Below are 17900 nucleotides of genomic sequence, written 5' to 3' on the forward strand. Positions count from 1 at the left end.
AGCCAAATACAGACTTAGCATTAGTATTGATTAGAATAAAGATTTTAAGGTAGGCGATATGGCAAACAAGTAACACATAACAATTGATTTGAATAGTGCGTGGTCTCAGCGACGTAATATCAGATAAAACTCAGTAAGGATCCTTAGGTAGGCTCTCAAGTGCAGTTTCTTCTCAAGAAAGGCTAATACATGTACTATTTATCTTTCTTCTGACTCTGCTTTTGTTAATGTATTATTTTTTTCATTGACGGTTATGTTTTCTGATTTCTGTTTGAGTGCATCGCAAATATGAATATACTGGAAACATTTCTGTTGAGGTGGCTAATGTGAAAACCAGCCAGAAAAGAATCACATGTGCTTTGCCTCAACAGTATAGCTGCTTATATATCATATCTTCACTCTGTAATTCAAAGGACTCTCAAGTCCAATTTGAATAATTAATTTATATTGAGTTATATTCTTATTTGCTGGGTGCAAAAGGTGGGGAATTCTATGCATGTTTCGCAGAGAAGGCTACAGATAATCATCACCGAAGCACAACAGAAAAATCCAGCAGCACGAATAAAACACGAGAGCGCTTTAAACACCAAAAAACAGAATACAAGCAGACAAGAACGCAAAAATAAATTATCGTATCGGGTACAAGTATCTGGCACCTGGACAAGAAGCAAGATCAGGCCAGCCATGTCGGGTAACTGCATCGCTCACGTGGCGCGCGCTCGAAAATTTTTCCCAGTATATATAGAAAGCCTTCTCCCAAAGATTATCCCCTCTGTACATCCCATTATGATTATTTACTCTGACGTTATTTCTGGCGACGAATTGTTGTCTGACGCCTACGACGTCAAGTTGGTCGACAATGTCGTCTACGAGGCCGACTGTGCCATGGTGCAAGTTGGAAACGGTGGAGATGTCGACATTGGTGGAAACCCATCTGCTGAAGGCGGAGAGGAGGACTTGGACGAAGGTGTTGAGACCGTCAACAACGTGGTTTACTCTTTCAGATTGCAGCAAACCCAATTCGACAAGAAGTCCTTCTTGACCTACATCAAGGGCTACATGAAGAAGGTCAAGGCTCACTTGGCTGAGACTGCTCCAGAGGAGGTTGAGACCTTCGAAAAGGGTGCTCAAGCTTACGTCAAGAAGGTCATTGGTTCTTTCAACGACTGGGACTTCTACACCGGTGAGTCCATGGACCCAGATGCCATGATTGTGTTGTTGAACTACCGTGAGGACGGTACCACTCCATACGTTGCTATCTGGAAGCACGGTGTCAAGGAGGAAAAGATCTAGGTAATATTCACATCTTCTTTGTTTCGTGTAGCATCTGGATGAACAGACGGAATTTTGCTACGTTATGCTGATGGCTTGCTGTAGGTTTGCTTTTGTACAATTGTGCCAAGTGGTGTTTTTACTAGAAACTGTTGCGATGGTCAATGGATTTACGTATCACACATTGTCTACCCCACGTATTCTTCTCTTTGAGAACTGACTATGGTGGAGGCATCGCAGAAGAGGAGCCTATGATCGACCTCGATAAGACCGATCAGATATCATTCATTGTATCCTCCATGAACGACAAAGTGAAACCTTCGGTTGCAAATGATAATAGAACAGTGTCATGTTTTGGATTGATTAAATTCAATTGAATAATAAATGTTACAACCATTAGGTTAGTGTAAGTATATTGCAATTTGGATCCTAGTTCACGCTTAGATTTCAATAGTAATACGAAAGTCTACAAATAGAGATACCCCAGATGATATACATTATCTTATATTTTGCTGTTTAGTTGTACCTTTCAACTTCTACCATAAAGCTCAATCGCAATAACTTCTCCTTACGTTTCTGGTTACTGAATTGTTCCTATTTTTCTTACGATCCATAATAGTTCCGTTATCAAAACCACTGTTGAGTTTCTTTCCCTCCTACAATTGTCCTATGCTCTTTTTATTCAGTCCATTAGCTCTCTTTGTTATCTACAATTTACGTTAGTCAGATATGCATCGTCTATTGTTTAACTCTAGTGCAATCCTTAGCTCTTTCTCCACACACACAAACACTGGTTTTCTAACGTAGTATCTTCCTCTGCATATTCCACAAGCTCCACCATGTACTCTTCACCCCAAAGCTCGGTAACGGCATGTACACGAGCCATATCCACCATACGGCGAGCCCATTTTCCGAGCTGCGCTCTTTCCTGTTCAACCCCACTTACAGCCCAAGTAGCAATACGGCGCAACAAAGGAAATTGTTCCTTGGATACACCGTGCTCTTCCAAAAACTTCCGGGCAGCTGGGAGAAGTCGTTCGTAAACACAAGCGTGCCGGCAGCACATGGCAACCACCAAACCTCGGAAAGGTATTTTAGAATTGGCAAGGGCTACCAACGTCAAGTCTGTAGCTGCTCCGCATAGATGTTTGGAGATGGCCACGAGTTGTGACTGGGGAAGTGTCTCTTTGAGAAAACACGCCAAGTCCAAATGCTCAATATCGATTCTAGCTCTGTGAACGACTGGATGCAAAGGCGAAGCACGGAGTTTGGTGTCAGCTTTCATACGGTTGGCACCTCGATCCACGAGACCAAAACCGTAGGAGGCTTTTGGGGCAGCTTTGGTATCAGAGACGTCAGAAATAGACTCATTTTTTTCATGCTCTGCACTTTTGTCAGAACCTGTAACCTGAGATGTCTCAACCTGTGAGCACTCTGGGGATTTTCCATTATCAGGAGAGCCTGAAGACTGCTCTCTCTTCTCATCAGCCTTTGATTTAGCTTCCTTCCACTCATGGACCACACAGATATCCACACTACGGGACAATTCAGCTTTTCCACACCCAAACTCGACATAAAAGTTTTCTGACGAAAGCAAACCACGGCGTTGAAGAAGAGACACAAGTGCTGCATGCTGAGTGTTGTGCCTTTGTTGTTCCTTTCCCTCGCATGGGGGGAGTGCCGCATGTGAACCAATTTGGCGTGGAACAGGCAAGCAATGTTCCCCAAAGCGCTGAACAATGGATATAACAGATAGAAGTTCCGCATCCGTCTCGCTGTTCAAATCACTAGATGAAGTGTCAAGTAATTCGGATGTAGTATTAGGTCCCTTTTCACAGGTCTCCTCAATCGCCAGCTTCTCGTCGTCCTGAACTTTCTCTTCCTGACTGCTCTTTCTAGCTTTTCTTTCTGAATCTAGCCAGGAGTTTTTGTTGCGACAGAACCAAGGGTCAGGTTCCTCCGGCCGAGCAGGACACTTGGCCATATGAACTGCCAAATCCCGTGCCCACACACTATGCTTCGGATCGAGCGGGCATGGAACTCGCTCGGCGGATTTTTCACCTTGGAGATGTTCCAGACAAAACTGTTCGCCATTTTGGCGCTGCATGGCGCAGAAACGCCGTTTTTGGGCAAGCCAGAATTGGCATTGGGTACTTCTGGGCTGTGCCAGCTTTTTCCTCTTGGAAGAACGGGTGCTAGTTAAAGGCCGTTTTTCAGGTCCTTGATCTTTTGTTGAGATCTGCGACATCGAATCGGAATGACAGAATGGCTAACCAAAGTAACGTGTAGTTCTGGTTGTTTTAAGAATGTTTGCTCCCTGAGGTGATGAGAAACTGAGTTGATGTCTCCAAGGTTATAGATATGACAAGTTGATGTCCCGAAGGTTTTGGGCACTGTTGTATGGGAATCTGGAGTGAATATTTAGGCTAGCGGTATTCGATACTCGTCTATCTATTTTAACACTCACAAGTAAATATGTGCAAGATGATCTCCTGAAAGTTTTACAGGTCAACCCCAGTTGATTTCACGACAGTCTTACAAAGGCTTTTCGCTGAGTCTCACTGTTCACTCTTTTGCGCGAAAAATCCATCTTCTCCGATGATCATCGCACCTACTCTTCAAGATGAAACATAAAAAAAATGAGCTCTGGAAGCTCGATCTTCTCGAGTCGAAATTCACACAGTCTGCTCCTCGCTTTAGCTCTACGAAAAAGTTGCTTCATGCTCGCAACAATGCCCAACTTCTCAAAAAGCTTCCCCATTCTCCACAAGAAGCTTTTGCTATGATCGCCTCTTTAAAGCTGGATTTGTTTGTGCAAAAATGGCACGGCTCTCATAAAAAGTTACTCCGTGAAATCCAGCGTAAAGTCAAGCATGATATGCGCCTGTGGAAAGACCAGAAACTGCTTCAACAGTTTTTCGACAACCCAGAAAACTCGGAACACTTAGTCTCTTCCAAGTTGGCCAAAATCGTGTCTGCTGCCATACTCACATCCAAGGAACTGAAACAGAATCCTCCCGCATATGTTCTGAACGACGTCCAGCAGATAGTCCTGGACAAGACGGACCCTAGAAACCCATCACAGTTTTTCAAGAACCATTGCCAAAACGATAAAACTCTCAATGGATACGTCTCATCGTTGTGGAATGACAAACAAATCAAACCTTTGGTGGGTCAAATCGATTGGTCTTTTCGTAAAATCAGAGGAAACTTGACAGCTGCAGAGAAAAATGCCCATGCTGCACTCACTAAAAAGAAAACCAGAGATGAGGATGACGATGAATTGGACGATATGGTTGGATCCAGTTCCGAGGAAGAGGAAGAGGAAGAAGAGAACGAGAACGATAACGAGAACAGTTTTGGTGGCTTTGAAGATGAAGAATTGGAAGAGAAGGATTCGGATGACGAAGACGATAGCTCGGAAAATGGTGGCTCTGACGATGAAGATTTTGCTGATGCTGATTCTAAATCCATAGAGGCGAGCTCCAAGAAAGAAAAGAAGAAAATCGTTTTACCCCTGTTGGCAACAGGCTACTTTTCGGGTGGATCAGATGATGAAGAAGACGTTGACAATGATAAGATAGTCAAGGCTGCAACCACTGTTCGTAAAAACAGAAGGGGCCAGCGGGCAAGACAAAAGATTTGGGAAATGAAATACGGCAATAAGGCTGCACATTTACAGAAAGAACAACAGCGGATTGCTAGCGAAAGAGAACAGAGGCAGAAAGAGTTCGAAGAAAGACAACGAAAGAGAGAGGAGAAGGCAAACATGGCCAAGGAGAAGGGAGAAAAGACCAGCGCACCTTCTGCTCAAAAAATGCATCCTTCATGGGAAGCCAAGAAGAAGGAAGAGGAGCGTTTGAATGCCAAGTTCCAGGGAAAGAAAATCACGTTTGATTAGAACACTTCTACAGAATTACAATTGCTTCCAACGAATAAGATGGAACTCATTAATTGATGCGCCAATACACGTAGCTCCATACATGCCCTGCATGTCTAAAAACTAGTCCTTTCCAGTAACGATATGATGTTTAGCGGAAGAGTACGAAAACCGACTCCTTCCTGCTTCGTCCAGGTTCACAACTTCCCCAAATCGACTTTAAATGACTCAGCCAACTCCTCTTCACTCAAATCTGAACATACCAAAGGTGTCTCAAGCAAAATGCGGTACTGGCATTTTTCTGGCTCGCTTACGGAAACAATGACATGTTGGGGTCCACAGACCATATCAACTTTAGCAGATCTCTGAGGACCGTTCCAGCATTTGCTTCCATGAGAAAACGTCAAGGAAGAACTGTCAAACCCACTGAAGCGGCCAACCAAAGTATTATCCTGATAAACTGAATCGAGGAATCCGATTTTATATGTGTAGTCGCCTATTTTTCTCGAAACCCATGTGCCCTCGACAGAACGCAAGATGTCATTTTCTCCGTAGCTCCTCCGCACAGTTTCTTCCAAAATAGATGCGTCAGCTTTCTTCGAGTTCAATGACTTTTCCGCTTTTGCGACTTCCCCAGCAATTTGCTTAGCCTGTCTGCTGGAGCCACGAACTGGAGCATTTTCGGATTTTTCGGCCTCTGGTGCAAACATACTAATCAATTGCGAGTAGTAATGGTGCCACATATTGCCAAATGTAGGTAATACCACTGTTTGCGCTGATATTTGTGATGTGGGGATTCTCTGGGCCAACTGAGAGAGATGGTCTTCCACTGCCAAAGGAGGAATAGAGTGCTCCTCTTCTCGATTTGAGGAATAGTCCTCATACAGCTTCACGCATTTTTTCACGGCAAGATCGTTGAAGTTGGGATTGTAGTTCTGCGTCAAGTCTGCAAGCATGTTCTGGAGCTGTAAGATCTCTTGTTTCTGAGACTCGAGCTGCTTTTTGTACTCGTCAATGGTATTGCGGATCTTCTCGCCGTAAAATTGGAGCTCGGCTGCTACCGGGTTTTCGTTGTCTTCTTCAGAGCTTTTTTGTGCTTCCAGCAACTTTTGTTGAAGAGCTTGTAATGCACTTTCATCTTGGGAAATCTCGCTCCGCAATTTCGCCAATTGCGTCTCCAGAGATACTTTGGCTTTCTTCGCCTCCGCCAAAAGTCTCTCCTTCACTTGCAAAGCTTCTTCTGTTTTCCTCCTAGCGCTGGAAACGTGTGCATTATACTGGTCCATAACCTGTGCACATTTGTCTTCACACTTTCCCGAGCTCCATTCGTCAGAACCATCACAACAGAGGTCGTAATCGCAAACGCCATCGTTGAGCTTATGACGTTCCAAAAGGCGTGGGAAGAAGCCTTTGTTCTCGCAGTAAAAGAAGTAAGTTGTGTTCCCAGGCGCAAGACATGCATTTGTGGCGGGCTCATCCGATCCATCGGGGCAATCACAGAAATCGTCATTGATTTGGCTGGGATCCAAGATAATGGACGGATCCAGAAGACAATGCCAAGTGCCCGATTCGATATCGTAAAGGTGCTGTTCCAGCGGCAGAACACCAAGAAGCGCAGAGGCAAAGGCGAAAAGGGCAAAAAATAGAAGAAGCATGTCCCAAATTGATAAGAAACAGATCAATTGCCAAGCCACGGATAAAGAATGCTTAATGTAACTAGTCTCAAGTAGTCGCACGTAAGTCACCAAAGTACAGGTATAGTGGACAATCGATAGTACTCAAGCTCCCATCATTCTAATCTGAAGCGATAAAAAAAACGAAGCGAAGCTACTAGACCAAGTAGAGATTTTCTAATGGGCCAATTTCTTAGCAAGCATCAGTCTTCTGAACAGATCAGCTACTAAGAACAGGTAATAGGTAATATATCAGAAACGTATACACAGCCTTCTATATTCTGTTGCAAGAATCCGGCTAACACATATGTAACAGAAGCAGATTCCCTGCAAACGTTGCAAGAACTTGGCCACCAACAGCAGCGAAATTGCTGGAGTTGGTGCACTGCAACTCGACATGTTAACATCATAGCAAGTTTGTACAAATTAGATGAAGTGTGCTTTGAGATCGGAAGCCTTTTGTGTTAGAGTCGAAGGAATTTCCAGAGCTTGTTGGCCATCAATGGAGGGTCTTCCGTTTTGGTATAAATGTCTGTCCATCCAGATCTTACGAATTCAAGTTACACCTAAGTACTTGTAATGGGAAATCATGCCCTTTGACTGAAGTGAACAGTTCTTACATATGACAGACGCTATTATAGTCATTTAAGAGTGTCAATTGTAATACTGTTGTTCAGCCTTCAAGCTGAATCTTTGCATCGCATTCTTTTGTAGACCCACTATTCTCAATGCTACAATCGCGCTTTGTTTAGGCTTTGTATTCTTCAAGCCATTTCAGCCAATGGCCCCAAAACATGAAAAAGCCTAGGCCCGAGGCCCTTCCGATTGCTAAATGCAAGCGCATCGTTCGGCCCCTCCTTGCTAAGATCCACGTTCTCTCTGACTTATACCAAAAATATCCCTCCAAATTTGATTTTGATGTCGCCCAATTCACAAAGGATGCACGCAAAAACACGAGAGAGAAGAAAGGCTTGGAATCTGCTGCTTCGCATCTTGCCAGCCTTAAACCATACCTACTGTCCGAGCTTCATCGGGCATACACTGAGATATTTGCCATCTTCAGGAACATATACACTAGTCTTTACGGATCTAGTGTACCAGAGAAAAGACTTTCCAGGCTTTCTACACTTGCTGCTGCGAAATTGGGGGAAACAGTTGCCCTTGGAACAAAATCAAGCTTCTATCGGCTTAGCCAGGCCCGTCTCTTCGATGCGGATACAATACCGGCGAACCTTCGGAAATTCCACAGTGAATTAGCGAACGACATCGAAGAATGGCTCGACATAGACCCGGAACAGGTTACTGGCCGGTACAGAAACCATATCGTAGCGGGATATGTTGTTCACGTGCTAGTTTTCTCTCTGCAGCCAGTTTTGTTTATGCTTCTTCCAGTTTTGGCTCTTTACCTCCATGAACAAGGGGCCAACACGCTTCTGAGATTACTCTTTCACGAATTCTGGAGCTTCCTGCCCCAGGATGTGCATGTAAAATTAGGTGTACAGGGCCCCGACTCTTCAAAAGCCCTTTTTTGGTCACTTCATTCCAGCGGGTACTGGGAAAGGCTAATTCTGCAACTTGGAGTAGCTTCAAGCTGGAAATCTGTTAACATTTACGACGGTATGCTTCTAGACGGGATGGCGCTGTGTGTAAAAGTCGAGAATGCTCCGAAAGGTCTAGTTTTGGAGATTTTGGGTCGCAATCCACAAAACCCAAATAACCCAGCCATCTTGATGGGATTCTTTGCTGACATTATTCACCAAACAAAGCAGGGCCTCCGACACAGCTCTACGTCTCACAAAACACTAGAAGCGCTTACTTCAGCGTACTCAGACACAAGAAATTTTGTCCAGGAATGGCTACCGCTAAACCGGAATGCAATATTCAATTCGCAAGACAAAGGTAACCGGCAACTTTTCGAAGCCATCAAACTGCTTCTCCGTTATATTCTTGGGCGTGCCACTGGCGCTATAGCATATTTGAATAAAGTGGTGGATTCAAATTCTTCACGGAAAGCACAAGAGATGCTTCGCCGGTTCAAGTTTCTTTATTACCACGTGGACTTGATGTCTGTAATAACGGGTCTTTTTGAAGCTTATTACCTCTGTTTGAACGAACCTCCGACTCTTGAGGGGCTGAAACAAACGGCCGTGGCCGAATTTCTTGTTGATTTGGTACAAGCAAGAGCTGAGGACCAGGAAGTCGCAGCCTTTTTGGTTTGGATGGCCAAGGCTGACTCCAAAGAACTAAGTGAATTGAGTCGCAAATGCGCCTCCCATCTATATGACGATGAATGGCTGGGCCGAGATCTTAAGAGGGCGTATCGCCTTCTTCATGAGAATGAGTAGCAAATTCGAAAAGGAGTGTAAGACTTATGGCATGAGAGTTGAAGATTGATGAGAGATAATATCTGCAAATGAAATGAACAATAAAGAAAGATAGAAAGTACGAACAGAGTGATGTGAGGTCGGGCAGAAGACGGTAATACATGGACTGATGACTAATGACTATATAACATGAAGACCATAAAGCACTAACATCCGCAGTAAAGAATCGTAAGACAAACAGAGCGTACCACAACTAACAGAATCCATAACCTAAAGAATACAAAAATACACACAGTTGCTCAATTGAGACACCGAAATCCAGACCCGTCAACAGGCACAAACTTTCCATTGAGTTTTTCATCCATAAGTATATTGGCACAAGCCTCAGTTACTGTTTCGAGCGGAACCGTTGGCATATCGGCAGAGGCGCCTTTACCCATATCTGTTTCTCGTACCAATAGGGGAAGAGCAGCATTGACCCGTACTTTCCCATTGAGCTCCGCGGCTAAAGATTCAGTAAGGCCCAAAAGACCAGCTTTCAGAGCAGCATAAGCACTGGTACCTGGGACAGTAAGCCCAGTGGTGGAAAGCATGGACGAAACGTTCAAAATGCTTGGAACCACTTTTGTTTTGCGCAGAAGCTTCATCATGGGCGCAAGAGCCATTTTGCTAAGAACAGTAGGCGCAATAAGATTCAAGCCAATGACATTAGCAATAACGTCGTTTGGGGTTTTTGCCAAAAGCGAATATGTCGCCACTCCGGCGCAATTGACCAAGTACGTAGCCTCTTGCAAATTCTCTTTTAGAAGATCACACCCGTCTGCCTCAAGCGGTTTTTCTCGGGCAAAATCCATTAGGTCGAACGAGACGTATCGGTGTTTTTGATCATGCGATTTATCCAAGTGGTTCATGTTTTCGTAGAGCAAATCTTCGTTTCGGGCAACCATCGTGATGGAACATCCCAATTGTGCTAGCTTCTGTGAGAGGGCTAGACCAATCCCCCTCGAAGCGCCTGTTACTATTGCTCTTCTTCCGATAAGCATAGAATGATGTGTTTAAATGCACACTATGAAAGAATTGTGCGATGCAAAATCAAATATAATTACCGTGAACGTTTTGAAATTCTTGAAGATGGTGATTAAACAAGACTATCCACTTTTGTGAGGGAGGAACAAATGAAGAAATTGATGACGTGCCTTTCCATGAGGAAAGAGCAAATGTCGTTATCTGAGACATGTCTCAGAAATGTCGCTGTCTGAGATATTTTCGACCTAGGTGGAAAACAAAAATGACCCCCTTGAGTTCTTTAAAGCGGATGACTTCTTCAAAACCTCTTAGGAATTACCTTTGAAAACAGATATCTTGACTCAGAGACAAAACGGCACTTAAAATTTTGTGACAACAAGCGGACTCCGTGGCCAAGCTGGCTAAGGCGTAAGACTGTTAATCTTGAGATCGTGAGTTCGATCCTCACCGGGGTCGCTTCCGCCTTTATGGCCAAGTTGGTAAGGCACCTCACTAGTAATGAGGAGATCGTCAGTTCGAATCTGGCTGAAGGCATTATTTTTTGCTTCTTGGGCTTTATTTTTGCCAGGTGAATGGAGCGTGATCACTTGCATTGAATGACTATACTACAAGACCTATTCTCTTCTACCAAGACATTTATTGAATGAACGACATGCACAGTTTACTCGCCCGACAACAAGGCTGAAAGACCCATGAACCCCAATAAAGCGTAACGGAAATACATGTTCTCCGTCAACAAAATGGTCACGTAGCCCACTTTCGGAAGATAAGCCTTCACCGTACCGACAAGATCTGTTTTCTGATTCAAGTAGTTTTGTTTTCTCGCGTAAAGCAGAAGATCATCCAAAGCGTTGTTATCACCTTTGGTGAGCAAAAACTGCTTGTCCTTGCCATGGTGCTCTCTAAGTACACGATGCACAATTGGAATGCTCTTGCCCTTAATTTCGTAGACGACAACGTCACCCACCTTGGCCTGGGAATCCCTGTTCCACAAGAACAAAATGTCGCCTCGCTGAAATGCCGGTTCCATGGAACCAGATAATACGACGACTATGGGCGAATGGGAGTTGGCAACAATGCTAAGTGCTTTCCATGCGACAAAAGCGGAAGTGAACACATACGCTATCGAGAGGAGCTGTGTCAATTGCTGGCGGAGATTCATGATGGAAAAGAGTGTAGGTGTTCGTAGTTGAATGTCGCGCTCGTGGTCTGTACAAGAGCGACAAGTTCGAATTGAGCAGTAGGTTAATTCAGCGACAATGAGCTAGAAAGCGAGCATGTAAGGAAAAAACCTAGGCTGAAGAAGATGAGCGGTCTTGATAGAACATCAGGATGTTGGATGAGAAGCGAACGGCCGAGAAGAAAACGTCAGACCGCACAGAGACAAGGGAGAGGAAAGTACGAGAGTAGAAAAACACCAAGATTCGAAATAAAAAGATGGCCCAACAAGAAGATACTTGGCCACTAGAGCGACAAAAGTTAAAAGCACGCTTGCTTTCACGTGTTAGACATTGGAGCGCAGGGGTTCCGCTCGGAAGATATTTTCTTGTTGCTTTGCGACATTTGCAAGAAAAGACATTTACGAACGACATGCGCCAATGCTCGCCAAAATGTCGTCAAATCAAAAAAATCCCTCGTTCGGATGGCCAAATGTCGCTAGCCGGCGCCCCGAGCAAAAAAAAAAAAAACCTTTCTACCAGTACGGTTATTGCTCTCTTTTCCTCCCTCAAAACTTCCTCTCTTCCTATTGTCGGAAGGATCTGGCAGGAAAGTGCGACTCTCAAAATCTTGCATGGACTCCGCATTCTTGCGCTTGCTTCTGAACAGTCTTCACTTGACCTCTCAACTTTCTAGTTTTACCGCCGTTTTCAATAGACTCTAGCGCCTATCTATCGAGCCAGATGACCACGGGCGACCATCCGAATAAGGAACACCCGCATCCGGCGTCTGCCAGCGGCGTCCCCCTGATTTTCTCCCGAGAACAGCCCTCACCCCATAAACAGACAAACTCGTTGATTCCAAACGCCCACAATCTGACATCGAGCAACGAAAAGGGCCCTTCTGTTCCTACTGCAGTGTCTGTCAATATTGCCACTCGAAAAACCGACAGCTCCTCTGAAGTGCCCAATACGCCGCTGACGGAACAACCGCTGGGGTCAGGTCATTATACTTCTGGCGAGCAACTTGCGGCGCAAATCTCGCCGCGTAGTGTGCCACATTATGATCAAAACAAACCACAGGCGGCTAAAATACCGGCCCCTGAGTCTCGCGCCAACATTGGATTTCCTCTTTACGAGCCTACGACGCTAGCTGCGCCCGCGCCGACAAAAGCGCACTCGGCACAAGCGCCCCAGCTGCACGGGGTTTTGCAGCCTCACGAAAAGACTGGCGCCACCACGAAAGAAACGACACGCCCTGCAGCGCAGAAGCCACAGCATCAGACGACACCACAGCATCAGGCGACATCGACCCAGCATGACAATTTGCAACATGCTCCGGCCGCAGAGCCGGTGATGCAGCGCCCGGTGCCGGCGCCGATCTCAACTTCGCATGCGGCAGTGCCGGCGGCTGCGGGCCAGTCTGCAGCCTCACCTGCTCTGAATGCCCCGCTGCGTAGTCAGTCTGTGTCGTTTTGCGACACCGAGGCTCTGGCGCGTAGCCGCCGCTTCACTATTTCGGCGCAACCATCTTCAGCTAATATTGCCACGCAACGGCCAAACTCCAACGTTGCGCTCCCCACACGAAAAAGCTCAGCCGAAACAGGCCTCACGCGCACGGGTTCTATGCTTGCATTTGCGGCGTCAAGCGTCCATGGGGTGCGTGACGCCGCGGCCAGGGACGCATCTGCGCAGCGCATTACACCTTCGCCTCCCGTATCTCGTCCACCATCTTCCATGCGGCTCGCATCACCTTCTGCTCCCTCTGTGACAGTAGCTGCACCCGAATCTGCGCCTGTGCCTATTCGCCAAAATTCGCTTCTGCGCCGCGAAGCCAACAAGAGGTCTAACAAAACCATTGTTTCATCACCTGTGGGCCCCCCTGTACCATTCCAGGAGTTCTTATCTAAGGAGGATGACAATAAGTTTCACATTTTACTAGCCTGTACTGGAAGCGTGGCCACAATCAAGGTGCCTTTGATTATCAATAAACTTTTTCAGATTTTTGGCCCGAGCAAAATCTCAGTGCAACTAGTTGTGACCAAGGCTGCATGTCATTTCCTCAAGGGCTTGAAAATACATAAAGACGTGAAGATTTGGCGTGACGAGGACGAATGGGCCAACTTTACAGAATGGAGTGACAATGCGAAGACAACAACTGCTTCGACGGTCGACACCACGAGTATGAAAAAACCAAAGAATCAGTACGACAAATTGATTTTGCACAACGAATTGCGTAAATGGGCTGACATCATGCTCATCGCACCTTTGAGCGCAAATACACTCGCAAAATTGGCTAATGGCATTTCTGACAACTTGTTGACTTCTATTGTTCGAAGCTGGGGTCCTATGTGCGGACTTGGACCTTCGAGCCAACAGGTGCCAAAGAAACCAATTTTGGTTGCTCCTGCTATGAACACATTTATGTACACTAATCCTTTGACTGCGAAGCATTTGAAGTTATTGGCGTCCCCTGAGGAAGGTTTTGACATGGTGGTTCTCAAACCCGTGGAGAAGGTTCTAGTTTGTGGTGATATAGGTATGGGAGGTATGCGCGAGTGGCTGGACATAGTGGAGGTTCTCAGGCGTCACATTAAGACTCTCATTGCTGACAAAGATGGAGACCTTAACGAACAAGAAGATGAAGATGAAGAAAAAGAGGAAAATGATGACGATGATGATGACGACGATGACGACGACGACGATGATGATGATGACGACGATGAAGATGAAGAAGATGATGACGACGAAAATGACGACGAAGATAGGGACGACGACAAAGACAAAGCTGAAAACAAGGCCAAGTTGGGGAAGTCAGGGAAGAATGGATCAGGCTCAAAGAAAAATAACGATAAGGACGAGCTAATTTTCGATTTTATCGAGTCGCCGAGCCTGCTACAACGTACAATGAGTCCAGTCAGTTTGGAAGCACAATCCATTATCTGAGTCAAAGACGATGAACTGGATGTACCGCATGTGTTATATGCCTACCTTGTAATAGTCTGTTCATGTGCTGTTGAGTATTATTTGCTGGCGCTAGCAAAGGTTATATCAACTCGGTCCAGTATACATATCAAAACTAGCATTCTAAATGAAGGTTGCTTTTTCTATCTTCTTGCCAAACAAAAAGTTCATTCACATCGTCATGAGATACATAATGCTGCATTCATCACCATCCCAAAAACGATACATAGTTAGAAAAGAACCAGAGCGTGATAGTAACGACTTTATCAGCTCTTTTTCGAATATTACACTTATTGATGTCCCTGACTACTATTTACTCCTTACATCATCCAAATAGGCGGCCCGTTTTTCTTGGCCAGAGGATGTCAGTGGGCATTCACCCATTTCCTACCAAAATATTTAGCCTTAAAAGTACAATATTTATTTCCCTCATAGAACTACAAGCGCCGTATAATTCTGTGCATTGGAAATAAACCTTTGAGATCGTTGGACAAATTGAAGTTTGGTTCGAAATTACGAAGTTGAAATGTATCATGAATGCTGATGTATTTCTCTGAGCCAAATGCAAGTCAATTAATATGATATTCTGTTTCGAGAGCTGATTACTTCTCGTCTCTCGACATACTGAAAGCATTTTATGTTCTGTAGGCATCGTTGAGGGACATTTTTCCTGAGGCTATAAGAGGAGTCAAATAGACACAATGTTCTCTGTCCCACCGAGCAGTAAGCTCCGAAATGTCGTTGTGCTCCGCTCGAGCCTTCTCGAGTTCCAAATGGTGCTCGAGTTGTTTTGCAAACGCCATGTTATATAGAATGCAATCAACCAAATCGTCCACTTTTGTCGGGCGAGAGTTAAGCGACAAGAGATCAAGAAAAGCCGCCGTCTTTGCCCGCGACGAGAGAGAGCCAAAGTTTTGTTCGAGTCCTATAGGCAAAGGGAATGGAGCCAGCTCAGGATTTGAGAGCCAGCCATAGAGTAGATTCGTGCGGAGAAGCTTTGATTGGGCGGCTGTGAGTTTTGTTTTCGCAAGAAAGCGAGTGAGCCAGAAGTTTACCATTTTGTTGGAGTTCATGGGCATAATCACTGTTTGAGAGAGTCTCGTCGAGTCTGATTTCCGAGCAGCAAAAGCAGCGTAAATCATATGCTCCAAAGTGAAATTAAGTAAAACATTAGGCAAAGTGGATGAGTTAGAGTTGGATCGCGTTCGCTGGTTCTCGATTGTGATGACGTTTGGGGTCCATTTTGGACATGCAAGAACGGTATCGACCACTGAAAGGGCAAGATGGGCCAAATACGCTTTGGAATCAACCGCAGAAACGGAACCTGCTGTTATCGGCGAATAACCGTCTCCAAAACGGTCATGCAAATTGACGTAATTCCAATCGGCAATGGTGACTTTGTGGTTTCGGCCTGAGTACCGGAGCTTGCAGTAGGAGAAGTTTTTGATGCCGACATCAATCGACAAGACATTCAAAGGGAACGAAAACATGTTTAAAAGTGGGCGATACGCATCTGCGACGGCTAAGCGGGAAGCTTTGGTGGTCAGTGTCGGATAACCACAATGAAGCGCCAAGTTATGGAGAGTGGTAAGTTTAAGAGAATTCATAGCATTGACGCAAATAGTGGATACAAATGATGGGTATGCAAATGATCGACAAATGACTGAAAGAAGATAGTGCGGATCTAAGAGAAAGAAGCGGCTTGAAGAGAAAGAAAAAGAGCAAAAAGCAACGACAGATGAAATCAAGAAAGAAACGTGAGGTAAAACACAAAAATAGCGCGATGGCTTAGCAAAAAATCACACATGTAGTATCCACACTGGAAGACCAAACTTTGTGGTATCAGCGACATTTGATGATTAGCAACGACGAGACACGAGACATGAGAGACGACACGGGACGCGTCTTATCGAGCAGAGGCTTATCTGCATCATGGATGCGCAAAGCGCGAATGTCTCCTGGCAGAGAAAAATTGTTCCGGTGTATATACGCGGGAGCCGAGAAAAATCCAGATGCCCTGGCCATGCATAATCAATGAGTAATTATAGAGTGGGGCGAGGGATGAAAGAGGGTTGGAGGAGAAGGAAGCCAACGAGAGACGGAAAAATGGAGAAAAGGAGAGAAGGAGAGAATCTAGGAATGGGAGCTGAGGGACCCAACTGCGACATTATGCTTCGGCGACATTTCTCTTTGACGATAGAACATTTTGGGGCGACATGGTCTATGCGTGGGGAAGGGAATGTCGCTGCGTGGGGCCGTCACGATCAAAGTAGTACATAGGAGTACCGTTGTATACAGGATGTTATTATAGTGCTTTTGTCGCGGCCACTTTAGGTTCAGGCGTCAAAACTGATGGCAAGAGTGTGGATGAGTCCAAGGCGAGAGAAACGATTGAAACAGTTATAGCAATGTTAGTGTGTGTGAGGAATGTCTCCCGAAACAAAAATAATAGATAGAGGAGCGAGCGTAGCTTACGCATCCAATTTGGGGCGACTTTTTCCCAAAACGGAAGCGTGGCGACATGCATATGAGGCGTCAACAGTCTGCTGGTGCGCAGAACAGACCATAAAATTTTTCCCGGTATAAAAAGGCGCGCAGTCCCAAGCCCGGCAAAAAATTTTTTCTTACTAGTACCAAAATGCAATTCAAGACTGTCGTTATTGCTTTGACCGCTGCTTCTGCTGTTTCTGCCGCCAACGCCTCTAACGGTTCTAACGGTTCCAACCACTCCAACGGTACCTCCAGCTCTGCTGACTCTGGTGCTGTCCAAGTTGTTGGTGCTGGTTTGTTCGGTGCTGCTGCCGCCGCTGGTGTTGCCATGTTGTTGTAAACAGGTGTATAGAAATTAATCGATGCTAACATCAAAAAGTGTAGTAGAGAAAGTAAAGTGGAAAAGCAACTCAAGAGTAGAAAGGAGCGGAAGAACAACCTAGGTTGACAGGCTGAATATGGGATCCTATCTGGAGCAAGGGAGAACAAGCGAAAGAAGGAGACGGCTGAACAATTTGGGGCTTATCTCTACATTCCGTTTTTGACGGATAACATTCCCGATCCTGTTTGGTTACATTCTCACCCAAACAAATGGAGACGTCTATCCGTATATGAAGCGATCCTACTATAGCTGTTATGTTAGAAAGTCACCGTCTGATCCATATTCGGTAGAACCTGATTCCTTTAAAACATTACACTGATTTGGTTTGAACACTGAAGTGTGTTCCATTCTTTGACTTCGGCATGCTTCGAAATTGTTGTAGTGTTTGCCTTAGCACATGCTTGGATCTGTTTGGTAACCTACGACTTCAAAATCCGCTCCGTTCACTTCCCAGAAGATCGTAGAGATGTATTGACAACAGATGTATCCATGGAGATCCTGGTCTTATCTATGAGAATACATTCTCAGTGTGGCAGGAACATGTCGCTTCCATGTTGGATTTAATTGTGGTTAAAATCTACAAGAACGAAATTGAAAGTTCCCGGTTTCGTAGGATTTAAACAATGTGAATCCGGCGCAGCGTAACGATATCCAAAGCTAAACATCCCGTCTTCCAATCATAAACTGGGCATATCTGTACTTTCGTAGTTGAGCCTTTTCAGGCCGAATAGA

At 45.1% G+C, this 17900-nt stretch overlaps 10 protein-coding genes and 2 non-coding genes across 12 annotated transcripts; 7 read left to right on the forward strand and 5 right to left on the reverse strand. All coding sequences in view use genetic code 12, as the record gives it.

Annotated features, from left to right (window-relative positions):
* Positions 1-492: 492 nt before the first annotated feature.
* Positions 493-1293, forward strand: TMA19 (Tma19p; the record flags this gene model as incomplete). Its single annotated transcript, XM_002617563.2, has 1 exon — positions 493-1293. The coding sequence occupies one exon, from the start codon at positions 493-495 to the stop codon at positions 1291-1293; it is 801 nt and encodes a 266-aa protein (XP_002617609.2).
* A 742-nt stretch (positions 1294-2035) lies between these two features.
* Positions 2036-3520, reverse strand: FOB63_004783 (tRNA:m4X modification enzyme; the record flags this gene model as incomplete). Its single annotated transcript, XM_002617562.2, has 1 exon — positions 2036-3520. One exon carries the CDS (start codon positions 3518-3520, stop codon positions 2036-2038), a length of 1485 nt encoding a protein of 494 aa, XP_002617608.2.
* Positions 3521-3895: 375 nt separating this feature from the next.
* BUD22 (Bud22p) lies at positions 3896-5173 on the forward strand (the record flags this gene model as incomplete). Its single annotated transcript, XM_002617561.2, has 1 exon — positions 3896-5173. The coding sequence occupies one exon, from the start codon at positions 3896-3898 to the stop codon at positions 5171-5173; it is 1278 nt and encodes a 425-aa protein (XP_002617607.2).
* A 176-nt stretch (positions 5174-5349) lies between these two features.
* FOB63_004785 (uncharacterized protein) lies at positions 5350-6807 on the reverse strand (the record flags this gene model as incomplete). The annotated part of the gene is made up of 1 exon (XM_002617560.2): positions 5350-6807. The coding sequence occupies one exon, from the start codon at positions 6805-6807 to the stop codon at positions 5350-5352; it is 1458 nt and encodes a 485-aa protein (XP_002617606.2).
* An 812-nt stretch (positions 6808-7619) lies between these two features.
* Positions 7620-9170, forward strand: FOB63_004786 (uncharacterized protein; the record flags this gene model as incomplete). Its single annotated transcript, XM_002617559.2, has 1 exon — positions 7620-9170. One exon carries the CDS (start codon positions 7620-7622, stop codon positions 9168-9170), a length of 1551 nt encoding a protein of 516 aa, XP_002617605.2.
* Positions 9171-9448: 278 nt separating this feature from the next.
* On the reverse strand, positions 9449-10192 carry FOB63_004787 (3-oxoacyl-[acyl-carrier-protein] reductase (NADPH); the record flags this gene model as incomplete). The annotated part of the gene is made up of 1 exon (XM_002617558.2): positions 9449-10192. One exon carries the CDS (start codon positions 10190-10192, stop codon positions 9449-9451), a length of 744 nt encoding a protein of 247 aa, XP_002617604.2.
* A 365-nt stretch (positions 10193-10557) lies between these two features.
* FOB63_005672 lies at positions 10558-10631 on the forward strand. Its single transcript has one exon. It is a non-coding gene; the product is annotated as a tRNA-Asn (tRNA).
* A 5-nt stretch (positions 10632-10636) lies between these two features.
* FOB63_005673 lies at positions 10637-10709 on the forward strand. Its single transcript has one exon. It is a non-coding gene; the product is annotated as a tRNA-Thr (tRNA).
* Positions 10710-10836: 127 nt separating this feature from the next.
* FOB63_004788 (signal peptidase complex catalytic subunit) lies at positions 10837-11337 on the reverse strand (the record flags this gene model as incomplete). Its single annotated transcript, XM_002617557.2, has 1 exon — positions 10837-11337. The coding sequence occupies one exon, from the start codon at positions 11335-11337 to the stop codon at positions 10837-10839; it is 501 nt and encodes a 166-aa protein (XP_002617603.1).
* A 739-nt stretch (positions 11338-12076) lies between these two features.
* On the forward strand, positions 12077-14278 carry FOB63_004789 (phosphopantothenoylcysteine decarboxylase complex subunit; the record flags this gene model as incomplete). The annotated part of the gene is made up of 1 exon (XM_002617556.2): positions 12077-14278. The coding sequence occupies one exon, from the start codon at positions 12077-12079 to the stop codon at positions 14276-14278; it is 2202 nt and encodes a 733-aa protein (XP_002617602.2).
* A 653-nt stretch (positions 14279-14931) lies between these two features.
* On the reverse strand, positions 14932-15903 carry CCE1 (cruciform cutting endonuclease; the record flags this gene model as incomplete). The annotated part of the gene is made up of 1 exon (XM_002617555.2): positions 14932-15903. One exon carries the CDS (start codon positions 15901-15903, stop codon positions 14932-14934), a length of 972 nt encoding a protein of 323 aa, XP_002617601.2.
* A 1031-nt stretch (positions 15904-16934) lies between these two features.
* FOB63_004791 (uncharacterized protein) lies at positions 16935-17234 on the forward strand (the record flags this gene model as incomplete). Its single annotated transcript, XM_066102429.1, has 2 exons — positions 16935-17122; positions 17171-17234. 2 exons carry the CDS (start codon positions 16935-16937, stop codon positions 17232-17234), a joined length of 252 nt encoding a protein of 83 aa, XP_065958196.1.
* Positions 17235-17900: the final 666 nt, after the last annotated feature.

This window comes from Clavispora lusitaniae, assembly GCF_014636115.1.
Source record: "Clavispora lusitaniae strain FDAARGOS_655 chromosome Unknown tig00002663_pilon, whole genome shotgun sequence".
NCBI classification, from domain to species: Eukaryota; Fungi; Ascomycota; class Pichiomycetes; order Serinales; family Metschnikowiaceae; genus Clavispora; species Clavispora lusitaniae.